The 22,972-nt window shown below is 36.2% G+C and overlaps 1 protein-coding gene across 3 annotated transcripts in view; it reads right to left on the bottom strand.

Moving 5' to 3' along the window:
• The window catches only part of LOC108715513 (neuronal growth regulator 1), a 314,986-nt gene that overhangs the window by 62,187 nt on the left and 229,827 nt on the right, over positions 1-22,972 (bottom strand). For all 3 annotated transcript variants that reach the window (XM_041561332.1, XM_018260737.2, XM_041561333.1), the window contains exon 6: positions 15,520-15,671. In XM_041561332.1, the coding sequence (XP_041417266.1) occupies positions 15,520-15,671 (152 nt within the window). The remainder of the gene's footprint in view (positions 1-15,519; positions 15,672-22,972) is intronic.

The following is a 22,972-nucleotide window of genomic DNA, read 5'->3' as shown; positions in this document are numbered from 1 at the left end:
AAAGTTCAAAGGCATCAATTATTTTTCTTTTGTGCTTATTTCATTGTCCAGTTTTCACATCCATTTATAGTTACAGTTACACATCAGAAAATTTGAAGATATTTTCAAGGTCTTTCATCCTCATTCTAACAAGTTCAAGTCTGCATTTTAAAAAAAAACTCTCTACAGCTTCTATATTGTCACTATTAACTTTAAAATCTTTTTTATGCTATCGTCTTAGAAAAAAGAAAGAGAGCCCCACGCAGTAGTTAAATTACAGTAATCTTAAAAAGGGTAATTCAATATTTTATTTTATTGCTCTTTAACTTTCCTCATAAAGGTCCTTAGATCATGTACATTTTCAGCTATAAGTGCAGTTTCATCACTATGTTGAATTTTGTTGACACTTCTAGGGGCAGATTTATCAAGGGTCCAATTTCGAGGTGATGGGAGTTTTTTAAAATATTTAAAAAAAAAAGACTTCGATTTTTCAAAATCCACCAAATTACTCCAAATAGGTTCTAGGCAGTCCCCCATAGGCTAAAACAGCAATTTACCTGGTCAAACAGTCGAAGTCGAATTTTTAAAGAGACAGTACATGATAAATTTCGATATTCAAATACTCAAATTTTTTTCAAATTCAAATCGAATTTGGACTATTCCCTAGTCAAAGTACACTAAAATTAGCCTGAAATTCTAATTAAAAATTGTAATTATTTAATTTGACCCTTGATAAATCTGTCCCCCAGTCTGGCTTCTGTGATAATACTGTAACAATATGTTTTGATTACATGTTGAATAAGTATGGTCATATATGGGCATAGTATGCAGTGATTTCTAAATTCCTTGTCAATCTAGAACCATTCCATTTATCCTTTTTCTGTTATTTCGTTCCTTGTTAAGAGTAGAGTATTTTCAAGACTATGAGATGCTCAGGAAAACCCATTTTCCTGAGCATATGTAATATTTTTACATAGTTAAAACAATTAAATGCTGTATTACGCAAAGAATATGTTTATCACTTGTATCATTTGCCATTTATCTAGAATTCGTTAGGAATAAATTAACGTGTTACTTGTTGAAAAAACACAGAGGAAAATAAATATTCACAAAATCAAGAGATTACCACTCTATTCTTCTCTACCATTTTAGGAAACAGTGATTACATAGAAAGAGAAAGGATGATCAACAGCTACAAAAGCTGAGAGTATCAGTAGAAATAAATGTATTTTTTTTCAGGGAGCAGATCTCTGGAGAGCAGGTTAAGTATGTTCAATTCAAACTGTAAATGTGTTTATGTGAGTGCAGCAATTCACAGCATTGATTCACTATAGTGCCACAGTGCTTGCATTTATCAAAAGGTCACTGCTATATTCCTTCTTCTCCATATATATGTATATACAGGTATGGGATCCGTTATCAGGAAACCCATTATCCTGAAAGCTCCAAATTACGGAAAGTCTCCCATAGATACCATTATATCCAAGTAATCCAATTTTTTTTTTAAAAATTATCTTTTTTCTCTGTAATAATAAAACAGTACCTTGTACTTTATCTAAACTAGATATAATTAATCCTTATTGGAAGCCTACTAGGGTTTATTTAATGTTTATATGATTTTCTGCTAGACTTAAGGTATGACGATCCAAATTATGGAAAGATCTGTTATCCGGAAAACCTCAGGCCCCGAGCATTCTGCCTGCATTCCAAAACGTGTTAATATTTTTTCTTAAGAATGCTGAGGATGTCTGCACCTTTATCATTTTAATATATGTTCTTTTCATCCAAGTTGTGGGGGGTAAGTGATAAAAATAAACAAGAATTTTCAAATAAACCAGTAGCCATGATTGCATGTACTGTATAAGTGGGCAGTATTTGAAAATGTTCTCTCCTGACAGTAACAACCACTGAATATTTTTGTTGGGTTGTATTACAATGTTTAAAGGGCATGGAAACAGGAAAGTATAGTACACAATCTCAGGTACTCTGACTCTAAACAATCATTCGCTCAAGACTTTCAGTTAAATATTCCACAGTTAAAATTCTTTTTTTTTATCCCATATTAATTTGAAGTAATTAATTTGGTACTGACATGAACAAACATAGCAATTATGCACCATAAAACAAAAATGTGGGTTTCCTGTAATTCATTAGCTCTCTTCTCCCCACTGCAAACTAAGAGATATCAGCTACAAACTTTATGGTGCAACATTAAAATACCAGCTGTGCATATTTATGATTACATTTATAATAGAAAAGATCCATAATGACAGTGGTGTAACTACCGGGGGAGCAGGGGGTGCGATTGGGCCAGGGCCCGCACCCTTCAGAGCCCCCCAGCAGCTTGCGCGCCACTGATTCCGGGCAGATTATCTTGTACGAAGGGGGGGCCCGGGTACACTTCCCGCGCCAGGGCCCACGTTACGTTACTGCATAATGAATAGGTTGAATTATTTTGTATATACCTTCATGAAATTGGTACGTGTACCTACAGATGGAACCGGCCTTAATACAACTTATGTACATGGCACATCATTCATTCTAATGGTTAAAAATTATTTTTTTTTAAGGTTAGCTGCATGGTTACTGCTGCAAACTTTACTCTATAGCACACTTGCTGCAATACAGTTTTAAATCAGTTTTTTTCCAAATTCAATTTTACTGTATTCTATAGATTCATTACACCTATAAAATAACATTGGTAAAAGATAAAACATGACATTAACGGGGGAATGTAATAAAAATCGCTAACGGAAAAACTATTCGCAATGCGAAAAGTTATGCCTTTGCGCGAACAAATTTTGCTTTGTGCGAATTTAATATAGCTTTTGCGAGGCCGGAAACTGTTTAGCGACCACTTCCGACAGTGAAAGACCGTTTGCAAATTTTATAGTTTGCACCAATGCGCAGTCAATGTAATAAAACTTCTTACTGAAAAAGTCGTTATGTTTGCTCCAAAAGATTACGACACCTTCAAGCACTTCTTATGAGTGCGCAATTAAAATTCGCAATGCAATAACAGTAAGGAACAATATTACATTGCGAGATGTGGATTTTTAGTCTTATTGGTGCGAATTGTTTTGCTCTTTGCGACTTTTATTACATTCCCCTGATAGATTTGATACTGCTTACCAAAATATGTTTTTTATGCAGTGCTTAATTATATTTTATGCCGTCAACTCCATGTTGTTAATAATATAATGTAAATGATCTCACAGCGCAGATATCCATATTCATTGCTTTAAAAACTAGCGCTGAGCACATGCCGAGATCAATGTTGCATGCACAATGCAGTCATGATTATTGTATAAAAATACCAGTGGTGAGTAATTTTAGCATACCTGCCAGGATATTATACTTGCCAAACCATTGCCACTAATCTAAGTAACCTATGAACCTAATAGGTCTCTCTGAGAATGCTGTGTATAGTATTTTGTTGCTTAAAAAGTACACCACGGTATATTTTGTATTACATAATATTTTACAGTTTAGCATTAAGATCTTAAACCAGGTACCAGAACAGAATCCCATATAATTAAAAAAAGGAAAATATATATGAAAACCTATTTTTCATAAAATCTTATAATTGGCTTACTTTTTTCAGTGTCTGAGATATTCTAGATACAATGTTGCATTAGGCAAGATGGCTGAACAGTCAAAGAATTATAAAGAAATAATCCTAAATTTTCACAAATGGCTCGCAAATGAGACAGGTGTTTGCGTGCGTGTGCCCACTGTGTGAGGGTGGGGTGCGCAAAAACATCATTGACAGAAACTTAAAGGGATACTGTCATGGGAAATTTTTTTTTTTTTTTTTCAAAATGAATCAGAATTCTGCACTGAAATCCATTTCTCAAAAGAGCAAACAGATTTTTTTATATTCAATCTTGAAATCTGACATGGGGCTAGACATATTGTCAATTTCCCAGCTGCCCCAAGTCATGTGACTTGTGCTCTGATAAACTTCAATCACTCTTTACTGCTGTACTGCAAGTTGGAGTGATATCACCCCCCCCCCAGCAGCCAAACAACAGAACAATGGAAAGGTAACCAGATAACAGCTCCCTAACACAAGATAACAGCTGCCTGGTAGATCTAAGAACAGCACTCAATAGTAAAAACCCATGTCCCACTGAGACACATTCAGTTACATTGAGAAGGAAAAACTGCAGCCTGCCAGAAAGCATTTCTCTCTTAAAGTGCAGGCACAAGTCACATGACCAGGGGGAGCTGGGAAATTGACAAAATGTCTAGCCCCATGTCAGATTTCAAAATTGAATATAAAAATATCTGTTTGCTCTTTTGAGAAATGGATTTCAGTGCAGAATTCTGCTGGAGCAACACTATTAACTGATTCATTTTGAAAAAAAACCATGTTTTCCGATGGCAGGATCTCTTTAAATTCACAATTTGCTAAACTGATTTGCGAATATTTTCTCCACCACCAAAGTTGTGGTGTAATTTAAATGCAGAATGTGCACATAATATTTGCAATTTGTGATTATTGCCATATTTAAAAATCTTTTATAGACATTCGCAGTGTGAAAAAAACAATCGCAATTCTGTTTGCACCCTCTTATTCAGCTTTATAAATGTAACCATGTGCAGGGCAAATATATTCACTGTGCGAACCACAGCCCTGCCCTGTGCGAAGTTTATAAATAAGCCCTGCTGACTTGGCCTGAAGAGGCATCAGCTTTTATCAGTGCATGTATGGGGCCCTCAAGAGAGAATACCTGTCCAATATCTGAGCAAAAATAAGTCTGGTTTGGAAGACAGCATCAGAACAGAGATGTCTCTATAGCAGTACTGTTGGCTCCCAGCATTAGCCCAATTTAGCCTAGCACAACAGTTGTCAAAATGGCCAGAGATCCACATAGAGATTAGTTTAAGACGGAGTTAAATAATGACTTTTATCTCACTTTTCCTGCTTATTGAGGGTCATATTGTTAATAAAACTACTAAGCCACATTTTGCAGCTTGATAGGTTACTTATCAAAAAGATAATGTAAAAAGAAGTGGATTTCAAGGTTCATAAAAGGCTACTTAGCTCAGTGTATACATTTATAAAAGTACATCAGCAGAGCTATAGAAGAAATTTTAATCCAGTGCTATGTTCCACTATGGCAGTGTCTTTGCCAAATGTGCAGTGTTAACATAAGGTTACTCGATTTTCAAAGTGCAATTGAAGGAGGTCCAGAGGTCTGTAGCATGCAAAGCAAACTTCTCAAATTTTCCTAAAGGATATGCCCACTTTTTGACCACATCCTTTTAACCACACCCAGTTAAGGTCACAGCATGGTGCCAACTTGCTGTAATAAACCCTCAGAACATATAGCACAAAGAAACAGTTCCACTGCATGTTTGATGACTCAAGAACACTTCTTAGTATATATTCATATTAGAAACAGAGGAGTAAATGATGAATAATTCATCATTGCATCATAACAGAAATTTGCTTGAAGAGGAAAGGGTTAAACGTAGCAGGTGACAGCTAATAAATGATAACACTGTTTCTCTTTACTGTAATAAAACACAAGTCAACCGTAGAGAAAGCAATGGGACTTGGCTGATGGGTGATTGAATCTCCCACTGCTCTCTGCACTGATCCCATATTTGCATTTAGTGATTTCTCAAAAGGACTCTGCAAATCTTGGAGCAGCACTGAATAGAGGAGCAGTAGGAGATTCAAACAGGCATTTCCTGCTGTCTCTTCATTCTTCCTTTTCTGGGATCTGACCGCTAAAGGAAGATGGTAATAAGCCATAAACAGGTACTTTTTGACCTAATTCAAGTGGACATTTCCCAGGGACAATTTCTCCAGGGGGCAAGGTCCAGAAACAGGATTAGGGAACAATATGTTAACATATGAATTTCTTACAGATGTTAGGAAAACAGCTAATTCATAATGATATAGAAAAAAATGAAAAGACCCATAACATAGCTTGTAAAAAAGCCAATTACATAATCACAGGCTTTCAGTGCACACTGTTTACCAATATGCCTATAGGAACATTTTCTCCTACTACAATGTCTTAAATCAATTTACAACATACTCCAAGGGGCCTGTCTAACTTAAGCAGTGCACAGCTGCTTCCTATAGTTCAATGAACACATTCCAGCACCGATGTTTAAACTTTTCAAAGCTGGCCACCTCAGCTTGTGTATTGTTAGTCTGTGAGCATGTAACTGATTGCAACATTATGGTTTGCAAGCATGGTTTGAAATATTTTGGCAATACCATTCTTCAGTATCAATTAATGTCATTTTGTAGCTGCAATAGACAAAATGACAGCTATAATCTACTAATAGGCTGAAATGTGTTGCTGCATTAGGTTAATTTCTGACCAGATTTGTATTTAACCTTTTTAAAATACAACTATATAAATGTACAGCTGTGTCTGGTATGACCACCCACATGGGTCAAATCAAGCTGATTGATCAAGATTAGACCACTTGGGGGCACATTTATTATGGGTTGAATAGCGAGGGTTAATTAACCCTCGCTATTCGACCATCGAAGTTAAACCTGTGACTTCGAATATCGAAGTCAAAGGATTTTTCCGCAATTTGTTCGATCGAACGAACGATTAAATCCTTCGAATTGAACAATTCGAAGGATTGTAATCTATCGATCAAACAATTTTTCTTCAATCAGAAATTGCTAGGAAAGCCTATGAGGACCTTCCCCATAGGCTAACATTGGTGCTCGGTAGGTTTTAGGTGGTGAAGTAGGTGGTTGAAGTTTTTTTAAAGAGACAGTACTTCGACTATTAAATGGAGTGCCATTAGTTGAGGATTGCATCAATACGCCTTGTCCAACAGGATTTTCAGATCTGCCTGATTGATATCTGATTTTTGGCCAGATATATAAAAAAAAACTTCCTTGGAGTGCTGCTTGTAATGTATTGTACACATGAATTAAGTTAAATGTTTTTTGTTACTGGGCTTTTAATATGTTAATATTATAATTTGCTTATTTCCATAAAGTACATTTTTATAAGGCAAATTTGGTAATCAATGGGCAATCTGACTGACTGGCATCATTTTAGTGTCTTATTGGAAGTGATAACTTCATACACTCTTGAACTTAATCAGAAAGTTACATCAGTTCCTAATAACTCCAAGGTTAAAAACATCAAAGCTCAGATGGTGTTTGCATAATAATGTTTTACTAATGCTACTAAATGACACTGACAATAATGTCATTTGTAAATAGCAGTTTGTACGATGGCAGAGGACACATAACATGGCATAATGGTCTTTCAAAAGAAAACATCATAATTAGGTAGCCTTCAATTTATAAAGGTTAAATAAACTTGATATTGTTCTGTACATTTCAGAAAACAAGATAACATAACACAATATCCTTACCCCACCCTCAAAACAGTCATGAATAATGAAAAGAGACATGCAACCAACAAGAGTGCGTTTCTCTTCTCAACTTTCTTTTCAACGTCTGTTTTTTTTCCCAATATCTGTTATTTGGTAAACTTTATTTGGTGGCAGAATAACCAACAAAAGGGTAATTCAGGGTATTAGGAAAAATAGGATAAGACAATATGGGGAAAAATATCAACTATATAGTAGATTAATCTCATCTGCTGCCTACTTCAGAATTTGCCATAACCACTGTCATTTCAAATATTTTGGAAACAGTATGAGCAGCCTATTTTGTTCACTGTTTGATAAAATTGAGATTGCCCATTAATGAGGGATTTGCAGCTAATTTTTTCGACCTGGAGTAAAATAACAAATTGTGGAGTTTATTCAGAGATAAAGTTTCCCTCAAAATCCTATCCTAATATTTATTCACTGGAGTGAATGGGTTAAATAATAAAGATGAATGCACTAAATGGATTAGGGAATATATTTACTTTTTTATTGAATTAAAACATTGTATAATGCTAGTTTTATTGTAATTATATTGATTCAATAAATAGGTTAGAGATGCACTTATCCACTTGATCTCTTTCATGCATTCATATTTATAATTTAGACCTGGAATAAACTTTGTACAGGTATGGGATCTGTTATCCAGAATGCTCGGAACATGGGGTTTTCCAGATAATGGATCTTCATACCTTAAGGGGCAGATTTATAAAGGGTCGAATTTCGAAGTACAAAAAACAATCGAATTGAAAAACTTTGAATTGGAATTAGAAGTTTTTTCACCGAATTTGGCAATCCTACGATGGAATGATTCGAACGATTTTAGCGTAGGATCTAAAGATTTTTATTCGATGTGTAAAGACTTAGTTAAAAGTTTGTAGAAGGTCCCCATACACTAACATAGCAATTTGGCAGGTTTAACTTGGCAAAGTATTTCAGTCAAAGTTTTTTAAAGAGACAGTACTTCGATTATCGAATGGTCGAATATTCGAACGATTTTTACTTTGAATCGAAGTCGAAGTAAAATCAAAGTGGTAGTATCCTATTCGATGGTTGAAGTATCCAAAAAATTACTTTGAATTTCGAATTTTTTTATTTCGAAAATTCCCTCGAATTCACTTTGACCCTTGATAAATCTGCCCCTAAGTCTACTAGAAAATCATTTAAACATTAAATAAATCCAATAGGCTGATTTAGCCTCCAATAAGGATTAATTATATCTTAGTCTAGCTCAAGTACAGGTCCTGTTGTATTATTACACAGAAAAAGGAAATCACTTTGGATAAAAATGGAGTCTCCATAAATTGGAGCTTTCTGGATAAAGGGTTTCCGGATAATGGATCCCATACCTGTACTTGTTATTGAATTTCTTTGTATATGTACTTTGTAGAAGTCTAGCTAACATTATTTAATCTCTTTATTTAATATAGTTTTTACTTAAAATATCAATATGTGTTATATAATATATACAGACATACAATTAAGCCTGTTTACTTTTATATGTAATATAATCACTTCAAGGAGAAGTCTTTGTAAATTGCTTAGAGTGATTGTGTTGTTGTTCATCTCAACATGGTATTTCACCTGAAACTGTCACTGCATAGATTTACTATTTCTGGCACAGGACACAGTTATCTCCTGCTGACCTACCTGAACCTACCAACCTTTTTAATCTCTTGAGCAGTTATTTTCTCATGTTTAGCATTAAGATGAAGGGTATGCATACTGACGCTGAATCCAAAAGGAAGAATGTGAGGATCTCCAATAGTCAAGAGCTGAATATTTTTTAAAAAAAGTAGAAAATTTATTAGGACATAAAACCTAATGCGTTTCGTGCCTAATGGGGCACTTACTCATAACCTATTTCCTAATAAATTTTCTACTTTTTTTAAAAAATATTCAGCTCTTGATTATTGGAGATCCTCACATTCTTCCTTTTGGATTCAGTGTCTTGAATTTTGCACCTTGGGACTGAGGTGAACTGTGAGTGGATCTCCTTGCTATTTACTTAACAACGTTATTTTTTGGTTTATTAGAGTGGTACCATTTACACTATACATTTTTTTCTTGTGGCAGCACACACTCTTATTTTTTTCTTATGCATACTGACCCTTACAAAGAGTTATATAATTTCTGGGTTAACTTAACCACGTTCACACAATTGTGACAACTAGAACAATGGGTAACCAATGGGAGGGCAGTTTACAGAAACAAACTGATAACAGACCCATTCTTATGCATTAATAATTTTTTAGAGCAATCACCCAAGTTTTTTCTTTTTGCTTTATACAATTAATCTTTAACTGTGAAAATGTTGGGTGGGGGTTCTGAGGAGGTAACATAATTAACACAAACTACAACTCCCAGCATCCTCTATTAAATTGAACCACACCTCAAATATGTAGAAGGCAATCTTTATAACAAATGCTTAGCCATATAAATTACCAGCAAAGTAAAAACACTTAAAAACAGTTAGGCACAAATCTCACCAGTAAACAATATGTTTTATAAATCAGTAGAAACACATAATGCTGTGCTATTTACATCATCATTGTCTATTAGCAGTTCCCATGTTTACAAGTAGCATTGCATTTTTATGCATACCTTGCCAATATACTGTCATAAAATAAAGAAATGGATATCTTCCTACCAATACCATGAAAGGTAATAAGTAGCAAGTAATTGCCAGACAAGCAGTACCGGGCGAATGGAACTGTATACAGCCTAACTTAATTTAAGCAATTTCAAGCTTAATAAATAAATAAATAAATTAGCAATGCAACAGTTCAAGCATATACAGTAGCACTGAGTAGGTCCAAAATGTGTTATCTTAAAGGGTTGCTAGATGATTATCAAATGCTACATTGATAATGGTGGAACTTCTTTATGTCCAGAAAATAAAAAAAACTAAGCTTTATGAAAATGAAGGCTACCATTCTGCAGGCACTATATGATACAGTCCCAGGGGCCCCTACATGATAACCTAAATACATAAGTATAGTAACCCTACATCCGCCCCAGCACACAAAGGAAAGCAGTCCCTGCATGATATTCTATATAAATACACAGATATGGTAACATTGCATTTACCAAAAGTGATATACAAGCTGAGTGCTGTCAAACTGCAAACAACATTGTGCAGGTGCTCAACTATATTTTCGCAGGCGCTGTGGATTACTACTTAAGTATATAAAAATACAGTAGAACTTTATCTACCCCAGGCACACAAAGCAAGATAAAACGCATTGAGCCAGCCCTATATGATTCAAAACTGACTGTGTGTAGCCCCTGTAGGATACACAACAATACACAACAGGGGCAGCTGGAATGTCCACATACATTTATAGCTAGCCTGCAAACTCAGCATGAATTAATCATGTATATAGAGATGAAATCAGAGAATTAATAAAACTTAAGGTCAAAATCTGACAACAAGCTGCTGACTCGTACCTATATCTATGGAAATAAAGTAACTGACAGATGTAATAAAGCAAAGCCTAGGAAGCTTACTGTATTCAGGCTTTGCCCTATTCCCCCACTGCAAACTTCAAGATTTAATTATTTTTAAAAAAACACAAACACACTCTAATACAAATTTTTGCCAAGTAAAACCAGTTGCGGCCCCCTAGAAGTCAATGGGAGCTGCCCTATTGAACCCTTTTTAACTGTTCAGACTGTTAGAAAAAAGATGTCCAATAGGCACAGCTCCCTTGACTTCAATAATTTAGGGGCAGATTTATTAAGGTTGGAATTTGAAATTTGAATTCAAATTGGGAATAATCCAAATTTGAATTCAAGATTTATCATACCTGATCCCTGGGAACAAATTAAATTCGACTAATCGCCACCTAAAACCTGCCGAGTTCATGTAGAAATAATGGCAGAGGTCCAGTGACCCATTTGAAGATGTTAATAGCCTTCCTAACATTCGAGTTTTTTTCAGAGAAAAAACTCGATTAGAGTTTAGTCGAATTTGATTCGAGTTTTTGGGTCACTAATATTCGTTTGAAATTTAGATATTTGAGTTTTGTCTTAAATACTATATTCTATTCAAATTTGGAGGTCATACGAGTTCATTAGAGGTCATTTGAGGTAAAAAAAAAAACTCGAACATTCGACTTTTGATAAATTAGCCCCTTAATAATTCTCAATTTTTTTGGAGTTTTTTTTAGATATATAGAAAACCCACAGATTTGTGGATTTTTCTGATTTGTGAACAGAATGCATACCAATCATGTAAATAATCCACCACCAAGAACTAATTTGCATATTAATAAAACTATTTTTTGTCTGACATTTGTCAGGAAGCAACCCAATATAAATGATTATAAGATTTATTGGATACAGAGTTACTATACAGTTTATTAAAAAAAATCTGCTCAAGAAATGTTGATGTTTGATCTTTTTCTTTGGCATACAGTATTTGTAAAGGTGGTGTGTAGCTTGTTATGTCCCACTGTAAATGTAATGATTTACATTAGAAAACATCAGTTCAGATATAGGTAAAAATATTATTCATTACACTACATAAAAATCATTTAATTTTCAAAATGGAAAAATATTAAATACATTTCTTTCACATAATTCTGAAACATCTTTAAAAATTTATTAATGCAAAACAGTTCCCAGTTTTTGTTAAGTTAATGAAATCCTAATACATGCATTTTACTGAAATAAATAAAAAAATGTTCATGGTTCATGGGATATTGATCCCTATATTCCATTTCACAAGAAAAGCCCCAGTTTCAAGGTTTAAAGGCTAATGCCATCAGTCAAGATTAGCTAATACCCCAATTAGTATGCAAGAATGTTATAGCAAATGTTTGATCCATCAAAAATATTTGCATGTGTAAATGTCAAAATATCACCTTTTCTTGACTTTACTGGGATTTGATGAATCCAGGCATCATGGGATAGATTTTTGCATCAGAAAAGCATTATTTCTATTTCAGTACAGTAAAAGCTGCTCTTCAAAAGTACAACAGCACACTGTTTTAAATGTGATTTGTACCCAACTTTCTAAAAGGTAAAACCATGTTTTATGGGAGATGACATGGTGGCTCCTGTGAGTATACTGTAACTGTAGCATAAACTTCTTAGGCTGCATTGCATTTAATGTTTGTGTTGTAATTCAGTATTTGGGAAAGTCCAGATGATAGACATTATACTTTTACATCATTGCATTCTGGAAAGATTCACAGCAAGGAACTAGTAAACCGTTTTATAATGAAATAAGTTTGATCTAAATGCCTGCAATTCAAGACCATAACGTCAAAACATTGTAGGGAGAAAGCTAAACTGACTGATCTATATCAGCTGTATCCCCTAGTACCTTTTAGGCTTTTTTATGGTGCTGGCTCACAGAAGCTCTCCTTTATGTTATAGCCACTAACATGACATAATTCAGAAACCTATGGCATAGTAGTCTTTTTAGTTGCTTTTCTAAGACTAATGATAAAAGACTATTGAGGTGAAATGTTAAATAAGGACAAGAGCTAAATATTTCAGACTGTGTGAAAGCCATCAGCGTACATGACACAATTGTGTGGGTTTTAATTAATTTTAAAAGTACTGTAAGAGACTGCATAAGGACAGGATATAGTCTCCATACTTACTATGCTATATACATACTGTATAAAAAGGATACTATTACATAGTATTTAAATATATATAGTGCTGTAAAATACATATCACATATGTGTTAACTATATAGTATATACAGTTAGGTCCATAAATCTTTAGACCGAGACAACTTTTTTCTAAAGGCTCAAAAGCAATTGGACCATTGACTCAAAACTATTTCATGAGCAGGTATGACCAATTCCTTTGTTATGTCATTATCAAAGCCCTGGGGTTGATTTGAGGGGGGGGGGGTGCGTGTATGTGGAAGATTTTGCTGTAACCAGACATGTGGTCAAAGGAGCTATCCATGCAGGTGAAACAAGCTATCCTTAAGCTGCGAAAACAGAAAAAACCCATCCGAGAAATTGCTACAATATAAGGAGTGGAAAAATCTACAGTTTGGTACATCCTGAGAAAGAAAGAAAGCACTGGTGAACTCAGCAACACAAAAAGACCTGGACGTCCACAGAAGACAACAGTGGTGGATGATCATAGAATAATTTCCATGGGGAAGAGAAACCCCTTCACAACAGCCAAACAAGTGAACAACACTCTCCAGGCGGTAGGCGTATCAATATCCAAGTCTACCATAAAGAGAAGACTGCATGAAAGCAAATACAGAGGGTGCACTGCAAGGTGCCTAACTCATAAGCCTCAAGAATAGAAAGGCTAGATTGGACTTTGCTAGAAAACATCTAAAAAAGCCAGCACAGTTCTGGAAAACATTCTTTGGACAGATGAAACCAATATCAACCTATACCAGAATGATGGCAAGAAAAAAGTATGGAGAAGGCATGGAACAGCTCATGATCCAAAGCATACCACATCTCTATAAAAGGCAGTGTGATGGCTTGCTAAATGCAGTCAATTTGATTGGGAAGCGTTTGATAATACAGATGGACAATGACCCAAAACATACAGCCAAAGCAACCCAGGAGTTTATTAAAGCAAAGAAGTGGAGTATTCTTGAATGGCCAATTCAGTCACCTGATCTGAACTCAATTGAGCCTGCATTTCACTTGTTGAAGACTAAACTTCGGACAGAAAGGCCCACAAACAAACAGCAACTGAAAGCCGCTGCAGTAAAGGCCTGGCAGAGCATTAAAAAGGAGAACACCCAGAATCTGGTGATGTCCATGAGTTCAAGACTTCAGGCTGTCATTGCCAGCAAAGGGTTTTCAACCAAGTATTAGAAATTAACATTTTATTTTCAGTTTTTTAAATTTTTCCAATTACTTTTGAACACCTGAAATGAAGGGATTGTGTTAAAAAAAGGCTTTAGGTCCTCACATTTTTATGCAATCTTTTTTTTTTCAACCAATGTATTTCAAAATCGCAGGCATTATTCAATATAAAATCATTCGCTGCTGATTATTAAATTGCGCATTATCACTAAGCAAAGTTTATCGTTAACACCTGCTCTGGAGTTTCGTTAAATATTTTGTCAGAAAAACTGCTTTACACTGTGCATGTCGGCAAAAGCAATTTTTTTTTTTTTTGCAAACATTGCGAGGAAGTCGTTGAGGTCTGTAATCAGTCAAAAAGGATGCAAACATGGTCACTAATATTCACAAAGGTGAAAACAAAACATATTACATTCCCCCATAAACCTTAAGGGATAATCATAGCCGACGACCACCATATTTTCCTGCGCTACACAATTTTAACATACATACACTACCCAATGTCCAAAATAACATTTGCACTGTAAATGTGCCCTCAAATGTGTAATAGGTTCATGTGCAAAAATACACCAGAATGAATCTATGAATTGTAAATACTAATATGTTAGTAAGTAATTTTCTTTTCTCACAGACTACAATGCAGCAGTGTATTTTTCTGTGAAGCTGTCACTTTCAGTGCACTGTTAGAGCCAGCACTTCTTACTGTATATGATTGGTATATTGTTAATTGCCACAAGACATGGAAAGAAATTTAGAAAGGCATCTTGGTTGCTTCTAAAAAGTAAAATAACTTTTTGAAGGGTTAATAAAGTAAAATTTCAGAAGAAAGAAAAAGAAATACTTCAGAAGTAGAAAAATAACCACAATATTATATGAAATGCATTTCACATTTGCCCCACCTAATTCTTTAGCACCATGTGCAAAGGATTAGAAATGAATGCTTCTTAATGGATTTGTCTAAAACATGATTTTTGATTTCAGTATCAAGCCACTTGCCTGGGAACATAGTTATATAGGCAGTATTCCTGGTATTATTTTGTATTTTGATTTTTATTTCCATCATGTTTTCCATCTCCCCTGTTTAGCCTTTGTTTAAAAACTGTTTATTTCTAATGCAATGCTCTTTGCATTACATTTAAACATTTTAAAGTCACAAAAGTTGCATCAAAGTTCCAGAGTCTTGCAAACAGCAGCTTTCATTCAATAAATATTATCCTGCTCACAAATTGTTTTTCTGAGCCTTGGAGAAAATTGACAAAACCCATGAATACTGCAGCACATCAATCCTTCTAAAAGACAGGCCCTTATTTAAATTCCAGACAGCGTGGTTGCCATTACTTACGGTTGAGAGGAAGGCTGGCATTGCTGGTTCCTAGTTTGTTTACAGCTACACATGTATAGTTGCCAAAATGCTCCTCTGTTACATTGGAAACGGTGAGAATGGATCTTGTGTTGTAGTTCTGTATGCGTATGCCTCTCTGACCATTTGTGAGTCTACAACAGAAAAAATCAGATTTGTATTGAATAAGTGATACAGTATTTCTTATAAAACAGATATACAAAGATTATGGTTAGGTCTAGACAGCTATACATTTATCATATTCAGAGAAAGGCAGACATTTTTTTAATAATGGAGGAAATTGAGTACATTCCCTAAATGTATGTATGTATGTATGTATGTATAACTTTATTTGTAAATCAGCGCCATACAATGCATAAAAGTACAATATAAATAAAAGTAAATTACTGTACATAAAAGTACAAACAGGGAGGAGAAGTCAGACAATAAATATACATAGAGTCATATAAGGACACAGAGCTATGTGGTAAGAGTAGGAAGGAGGTCCCTGCCCTGTACAGCTTATAGTCTCACAGTCGGTGGGTGTCTAACTTACAGGCACAAATTACAGGGAAAAAATGCACAATGTGACGGCATTGTCCAATAGGTACCATGACTAGACTAATGTTCTAGTGCTCCAAAAGGTAGACTCTTAGTTTATTCTTGAAGAGATTGAGAGAGCACTCCTTGTGGAGAGATTCAGATGTAAGGTGCAGCAAGATAGAAAGGTTTAAGACAAGAGATGGCACTGGATATGGATGGTGTGAAATACAAAATTTACATTCAGTAGTATACTGTAAATAAAACCTTTTAGAGAATTCATAGTAATTAGAAGAAATCATTTCGATCTGTTCATAAAACAGAAGTGGTGGTTTGCTTGGGGGCTGCATTTGTAGCCTTGTTGGATTTACCATACAGTTAGATTTACCATTCTGTTGAATTAAGTTAACAGAGTGGCCATAATGTCCCACTCACTTCTGTTAACTTAATTTAACAGAATGGGACTGGACAAACACGCCCATCAACAGGAAAACAGCATAATAGACTATGTCTAGTGATGGGCGAGTTTGTCCCATTTCATTTCGCCGCAAAATTCGCTAAACGGTGAAAAATCTGTGGATTTTGACGCTCGCCTCAATTTAGACACTTGTGTTAAATTGAATGGGTGTCCAAATAATGTTGATGCGCAGTGGTTTTGACGTGAGCGACTTTTCCAACATGCGTCCAAAATTTGTTATTCGCCGTCACTAACTATGACCACTTCGTATATATGACAGATGCCAAATATATTCTGTGACCTTGTAGTTGACCAATAAACGTAATCTAATAAAACAGAGATTTGTTTTCATTGTAATTTGAATTATAGACCCCTTTACTATACACATAGTTTTATCCTACTTTTGATTTCTTGTTTGGCTTTTAAAATGTTTTTGATAGGTAGATACATCCTTATTTAATGTATCATATGCTAATGTATCACAGAAATGTGATTGATGCTAGTGCATGCATTAAATTGCATGCATACATATGTGAATGCTTTGACCCCTTATGGAGATGTGTACAGATTTAGAAGTAAGCAATGCTTTCTCTGAGATCCAATAGAGATTTAAAAATCAGGTTATAAATAAGAGGTGAGTACCACATGAATATGCTCAGGTTTAACCTCACTGGTTTAAATTGGTGACAAGCAAAAACAAATATTTGGGTGCTTCAACCTCAGAAAACAAATTTTGCAGTAAAACATGGTGCCTGTGAAAAATAAATGAAATAGGAGAATTCCTTATGAATCAGACGAAAGTGAGTGTAAGATTGGCCACACCAGGGATGTCTTTGATGTTTTTAGCCAATTTGAACATATTGCAATATATGTACAAACAATCCCAGTTTTGTTTAACCCTTTCCCTGCCAGCCGATTTGTCCTAAATGCGAACATGTACTGCCAAGCAGTTTTTTAGACATTTTACACGCATTACGTTTACTTAGGATTTTTGACAAGAAAACCTACATGAAATAAGACACATTGGGGCTCATTTATTAACGCAGCGCAGCGCTAAAAAGAGCGCAGTGGCCTTACATTTTCCCAGCGCATGCGAGTATTTAATAATGTAGTGCACGATACCTTAACAGTGCAATTTGTGCGCTAATGTAGACACAGACAGGTGCGACGTGTGAAACTGCGTATCAGCTGTCGCAGTGCTTATAATAAATTGTGCGCACAGGAAGATACCGCAAAGGTAAGGATTAGTTGTGCTCATGTATGAATGCGCTGCTTTAATTAGTTGCGTCACATATTGCGCATATTGCGTTCACTTAGACGCATCTGCATTTGTTTCTGTGCTAATATTTGTTTGGTTGCAAAGGTGTTTAGCCTACCTGATACCCTTAAAGGAACCTTGGTCAATATAAACATGTTGGGTGGAAGGCGTGGTTAATATGCACTTTACAGGGGTTGTTCATCTTTGAGTAAACTTTGAGTTAACAAACATCCCCACCAACAGCAGCACCATTGTATTTGCCAGAACCCAGTTTAGCAGTGTGGCTCTGCACACATATATAAAATTCTCTTTTAAGCAAGATGAAACGCAAAAATGTGAATATACTAGCGCAGCTGGGCAGGAATGCGCATTTTGAAGAGCGTTACTATTACGCCACGAAGAGGCAGTCGTAAAAATTGTGGTGCTGTTGCCCGGGTGCAGTTTTGCACATATACAGACGCAAATCTGCGACGGCCGCAGTGCAAGCGCATTGTAGTCACGCCCACAGCCACGCCCCTAACAACCACGGCATCGTTTGCGACATAAATGCCCAATCTTTTGCGCAATGCGCATAAACAAAACCATCGCAAAAGCTCTGTGTTATGCGCAATATCACGCAAATATATTAGCGATCACGCTTGTTAGGTTAGGTTTCTCCCCCAAAATGCCATGACAACTAATAAAAATCTGCTAAGTATCAATCTGCTACTTCTCCCAAACAAAATGATATCCCACATGTATGGGTGCACCTGCAGTTCTTCAGTATAAACACCCCTGTACTTGTGAAATACCATCCACAAGCTATACATTGCTTGAAAGTGCACACCTGTAGCTATTCAGTGGCGCCATCCTTGATTTCCTACATGCAGAATTGTGGGCGCAGTTCTCCATAGAATTTTGTATTTTTGACCTGAAATAAAGAAAAAAAAGTTCCATTGCCATGCCAACTAAAAGTATAAATCTGCAATTTCTCCAAAATAAAATTATACCTCACATGTACAGTATGGGTGCACCTTAAGATGCGGCCTCCAAACACCCCAAAACAGGGTCAATACACAAGAGCAATTTCAGCTGCAAAGTTTTGGGCTGCACTCTAGGGGCACACCTTGCAGTTCTTCAGTCTAAACACCCCATTACTAGTGAAATACCTCCTTAAATGATATACATTCCTTGAAAGTCCACAACTGCAGCTATTCAGCAGCACCATCCTTAATTTTCTACATGCAGATTTGTGGCGCAGTCTCCAAAGAAGTTTGTGGGTTGACCTAAAGTAAAGGAAAAAAAGTTCCAAAGTTTGATTTCTGCCCAAAGTTGCCACGACAACAAAAAAATCCTGCTTAGTATCAATCTACAACTTCTCCTGAAAAAAAATGATACCCCGCATGTATGTGCACCTAAAGATGCGGCCTCCAAACACCCCAAAACAGGGTCAATATACAAGACCAATTTCAGCTGGAAAGATTGGGGCTGCGCTCTAGGTGCACACCTTGCAGTTCTTCAGTCTAAACACCCCCGTACCTGTGAAATACCCCCACAAACTATATTCCTTGAAAGTGCACACCTGCAGGTTTCAGCGCCACTATCCTTGCTTTCCTACATGCAGATCTGTGGGATCAGTTCTCCATAGAGGTTTGCGGTTTGACCTGAAATAAAGGGAAAAAAGTTTAGATTTCTCCACAAAAGTGCCATGACAACTTAAAAGAACCTGCTAAGTGTCAATGTGCAACTTCTCCTGAATAAAACAATACCCTACATGTATGGGTGCACATATAAAGTAGATAAAGCCACCAAACACCCTAAAACAGGGGCAATAGTTAATTTTGAGTGCCCACTTTACAGTTTTTCAGTCTAAACTCCCCCTTACCTGTGGAATACCACCATAAACTTTATATTCCTTGAACGTGCAAACTTTCAGCTATTCAGCGATGCCATCCTTGCTTTTGTGAATGCAGTTCTTTGTAAAATTTTACAGTTTGGCTTGAAATGAAGATAAAAAACAGTCAAAATGTTATTTCTTTCTAAACCCCAAAGACAAATAACAAAAACCTACTGAATAGTTACTGAATATTCTACTTACCATCATCTGTTTAGTAGAGCATCTTTTGTTTCATCTGTACTCTTCGGTATCCATTGGCAAGGCTGCTTTTAACTTTCTTTTTTTTTACTTTTAGAACACCAACTAGAAAATCTGCATAATTATGGAAAAAACATTCATACTGTCAGAAACACAGATGCCTTCTGTAACTGCACTGAAAGGTAAGCGTTTGAGATGTCAAGAATAAAGCTTGAGGCATTAGATAAACAGATGAATTCAAACTATGGATTCACCAAAAATGTCTAATCATGCTACCAAATCATGATTCTGCAAAAAAATAGCTAAATGTCTACACAAGAACAAAATATATATTGCCCAGAAGTAAAGAATCTGCACTGAAAGCTGAGGAGTTTTCAGTTCAAGTGCCCTGTTTCTCTCCAACCATCTTGGCTATGCATTCAGTACAGTTCTTACCTCTATACAAAATAAAGAGAAAGACTACAATAGGCCTAATGCAAACTGTTCCCATCTATCAGCAAACCATAACTTTCTTTGCTAACTGCACACAAAAACCATGCAACATGCATAGATCACTGTACAAAAAAGCTGAAGCCCATACTAGCCAAAATTCTAGGGAGACCAAATACTATTTTGCCCAGAAATACCGATATACTGAGCAACCGCACTCAGAGGGGAGCTTATGAGGTGTCAGTAAAAACATTTTTTGTGGCATCAGAGAGATGAAATCATCAGCAGACGAGATGATATTATCTCAGAGTCAGCCATTGTCCTTCACCATACACCCTACTTGACTACACCCCTAGAGCTACCTCTAACCATACAAACAAAGAAAAAAACTAATTAACCACAACATAAAATGCAATGAATGCACTGAATATAAATTTTGTACAAAACAGGATGCCAATTCTTAAAATAAATCCAATCCATACACAATAATCTACAACATTTTCAATAGTGTAGCTTCAAATGGTGTATTTAAAAACATGGTTTGAAACATAACTCAGGGTTGCGAGGGCACTTTGGGCAATAGTACCGTGTACTTTGTTTGATACCCCTTTTGCAGCACACATTGCAGGCTTTTTGGGCTCTTTGTTTTTCAGGAGTGGGTGAAAGCAGGTCTATAAAATGCTTCCCCCCAATCAGGCCACATTGTCACTAGCAGGTGTCTCAGGCACTGCCTCCTCTACACCACCAGGGCAGGGATTATCTGCAACTGGTATTTATAATATGACAATTTGGGGCCTGGTACTGCAGCCTTATAGACAACATACGAATTCTGAAGGGCTATTTGAATCAGATATATACCAACTTGTACCAGGTTCTTGTTTTTCAGCAGGCATCATAATAATCTTGAAGTTGCTCAGTTCTGTCAACACCACCCATGTACTTACTGTACTTGCTACAGAGAGGCTTCGATTTTGGGGGCCTATCAGCAAATACTGATGCGTCGTGGATTGACATCAATATAAAAACATTTTTTCTATCAAAAAATTTGATGGCAAAGAGCTCATCATATCTTAGGGCATATGTTTCTCCACCGTTTAATTTTTTTGTAATGGAGAACCGTGGGCAATCCTTTTTAGTTACGATTCATGGTGCCACAGGCTGGGGTGTCCAATGAATATAGGGTTCTAAATAGGAGCATACTTGTGTAAAAGTTATCAACATATAAATGGTAACCTCGGCTCAGTAGTGGAGTGATGTGCTCCCATAGAATTTTTCAATTGACAGTCAAATTCAAGGGGAAAACCAGGAGGGTCTAATTGTGAGTCATTTCTTTCATTAATCAAAAAGTGGTTGATGTACCCAAGCTTTGATGGAAATGTAGGTGCCCTTTGAAGAGGAGAAGGGACTCGTCAATACAGATGTTTTGGGAGGGGGTGTACACTGCTGCGAAGCGCTCAAACAGGCTATCTATAAGGGGCCTCAATTTATGCAGCCTGTCATGGTAAGGATCATTAGGGGGTGCAGTCGTAGAATTGTCATTGAAATGTAGAAACTGGAGCAGTAGCTGATAACTGTTTCTAGGCATTGTGACAGAAAACATTGGAATCGATAGCACTGTAGTGTTATCCCAGTAGGACTCCAAGGAATTTGCTTTTATGAGACCCATAGCTAAAGTGAGTCCCACAAACCTCTTTATTTCAGCAATATCAGTGGGATGCCACACCTGAGCTCGAGCATATCTAAGGAGGGGAATTTGGGTAAGACATTGCTTGACAATTGTGTATTGGACCATATACTATAGGATGGTCGCAGTCAAAAATACATGAAAAAAAATGTATTGGCTCAAATTTACTGGTGTCCACCTTAACGTCAGAGACTGCAGTAAATGGGGGGATTTCAGGGGGAAAATTACCAGGAGGCCCCCACGCAGGCTCTCCTCCAGTTGCAGCATCAGCCCTATAACCCTCTTCCTGATCCTCAACCTCCTCTTCTACATCCTGCTCAAACTCCATGGACTCCTCAAGGGCTGTAACAGTACTACTATTACCCAGTGACTCATCAGTAGAAGAGGGAACCAGGGGGCACAAACTCAGAATAAGTGTCACTAAACTCCTCTGAGCTAGAGGTCATGCATAGGGCAGCAGTCTCTTCAACAGTAAAAAAAAACCCTTTTGCCATGTTGCCTACAAAATATATCCCCTAATCCAAAGAACAATCAGGGACAGTGACAGAAAATCCAGTAATAAGTGATATACCCTGGATCACACTATGCAAAACTTGTAAAACTACTGCAACACAGGCAAGGCTGTGAGAACAAAAATGAAGATAAGAAAAAAAACATAAAGAAAAAAAACTAAGACCAACCCCCTGGAACTTTCTGGAACAAAAAGCCTAACCCTCTCCAATTCCATGAAACAAAACCCTATCTCAATATCCAAAAGACTTACAATTAATACCAAGTAAAATCACAAGTGATCATAAATAATTACTAGTGACTCAACAAAAAGAACAGGTATTGAGCAACTATTGAACAATTATTGGACAATTATTGAACAACCAAATGAACAGCAACAACTGAAATTTCAATAAAATTAAGTGATAATGAGCAGAACACAAAACTGAAAGCCAATAAAATCACTGAAAATCAGTACTGATCAGCAATACAAAACTGAAACAGAAGTACAAAGCTAGAACAAGA

This window comes from Xenopus laevis, chromosome 4S, assembly GCF_017654675.1.
Source record: "Xenopus laevis strain J_2021 chromosome 4S, Xenopus_laevis_v10.1, whole genome shotgun sequence".
In the NCBI taxonomy this organism is placed as follows: domain Eukaryota; kingdom Metazoa; phylum Chordata; class Amphibia; order Anura; family Pipidae; genus Xenopus; species Xenopus laevis.
Note: the sequence above shows the minus strand (reverse complement) of the source record. Positions and strands in the feature narration are given on the sequence as shown.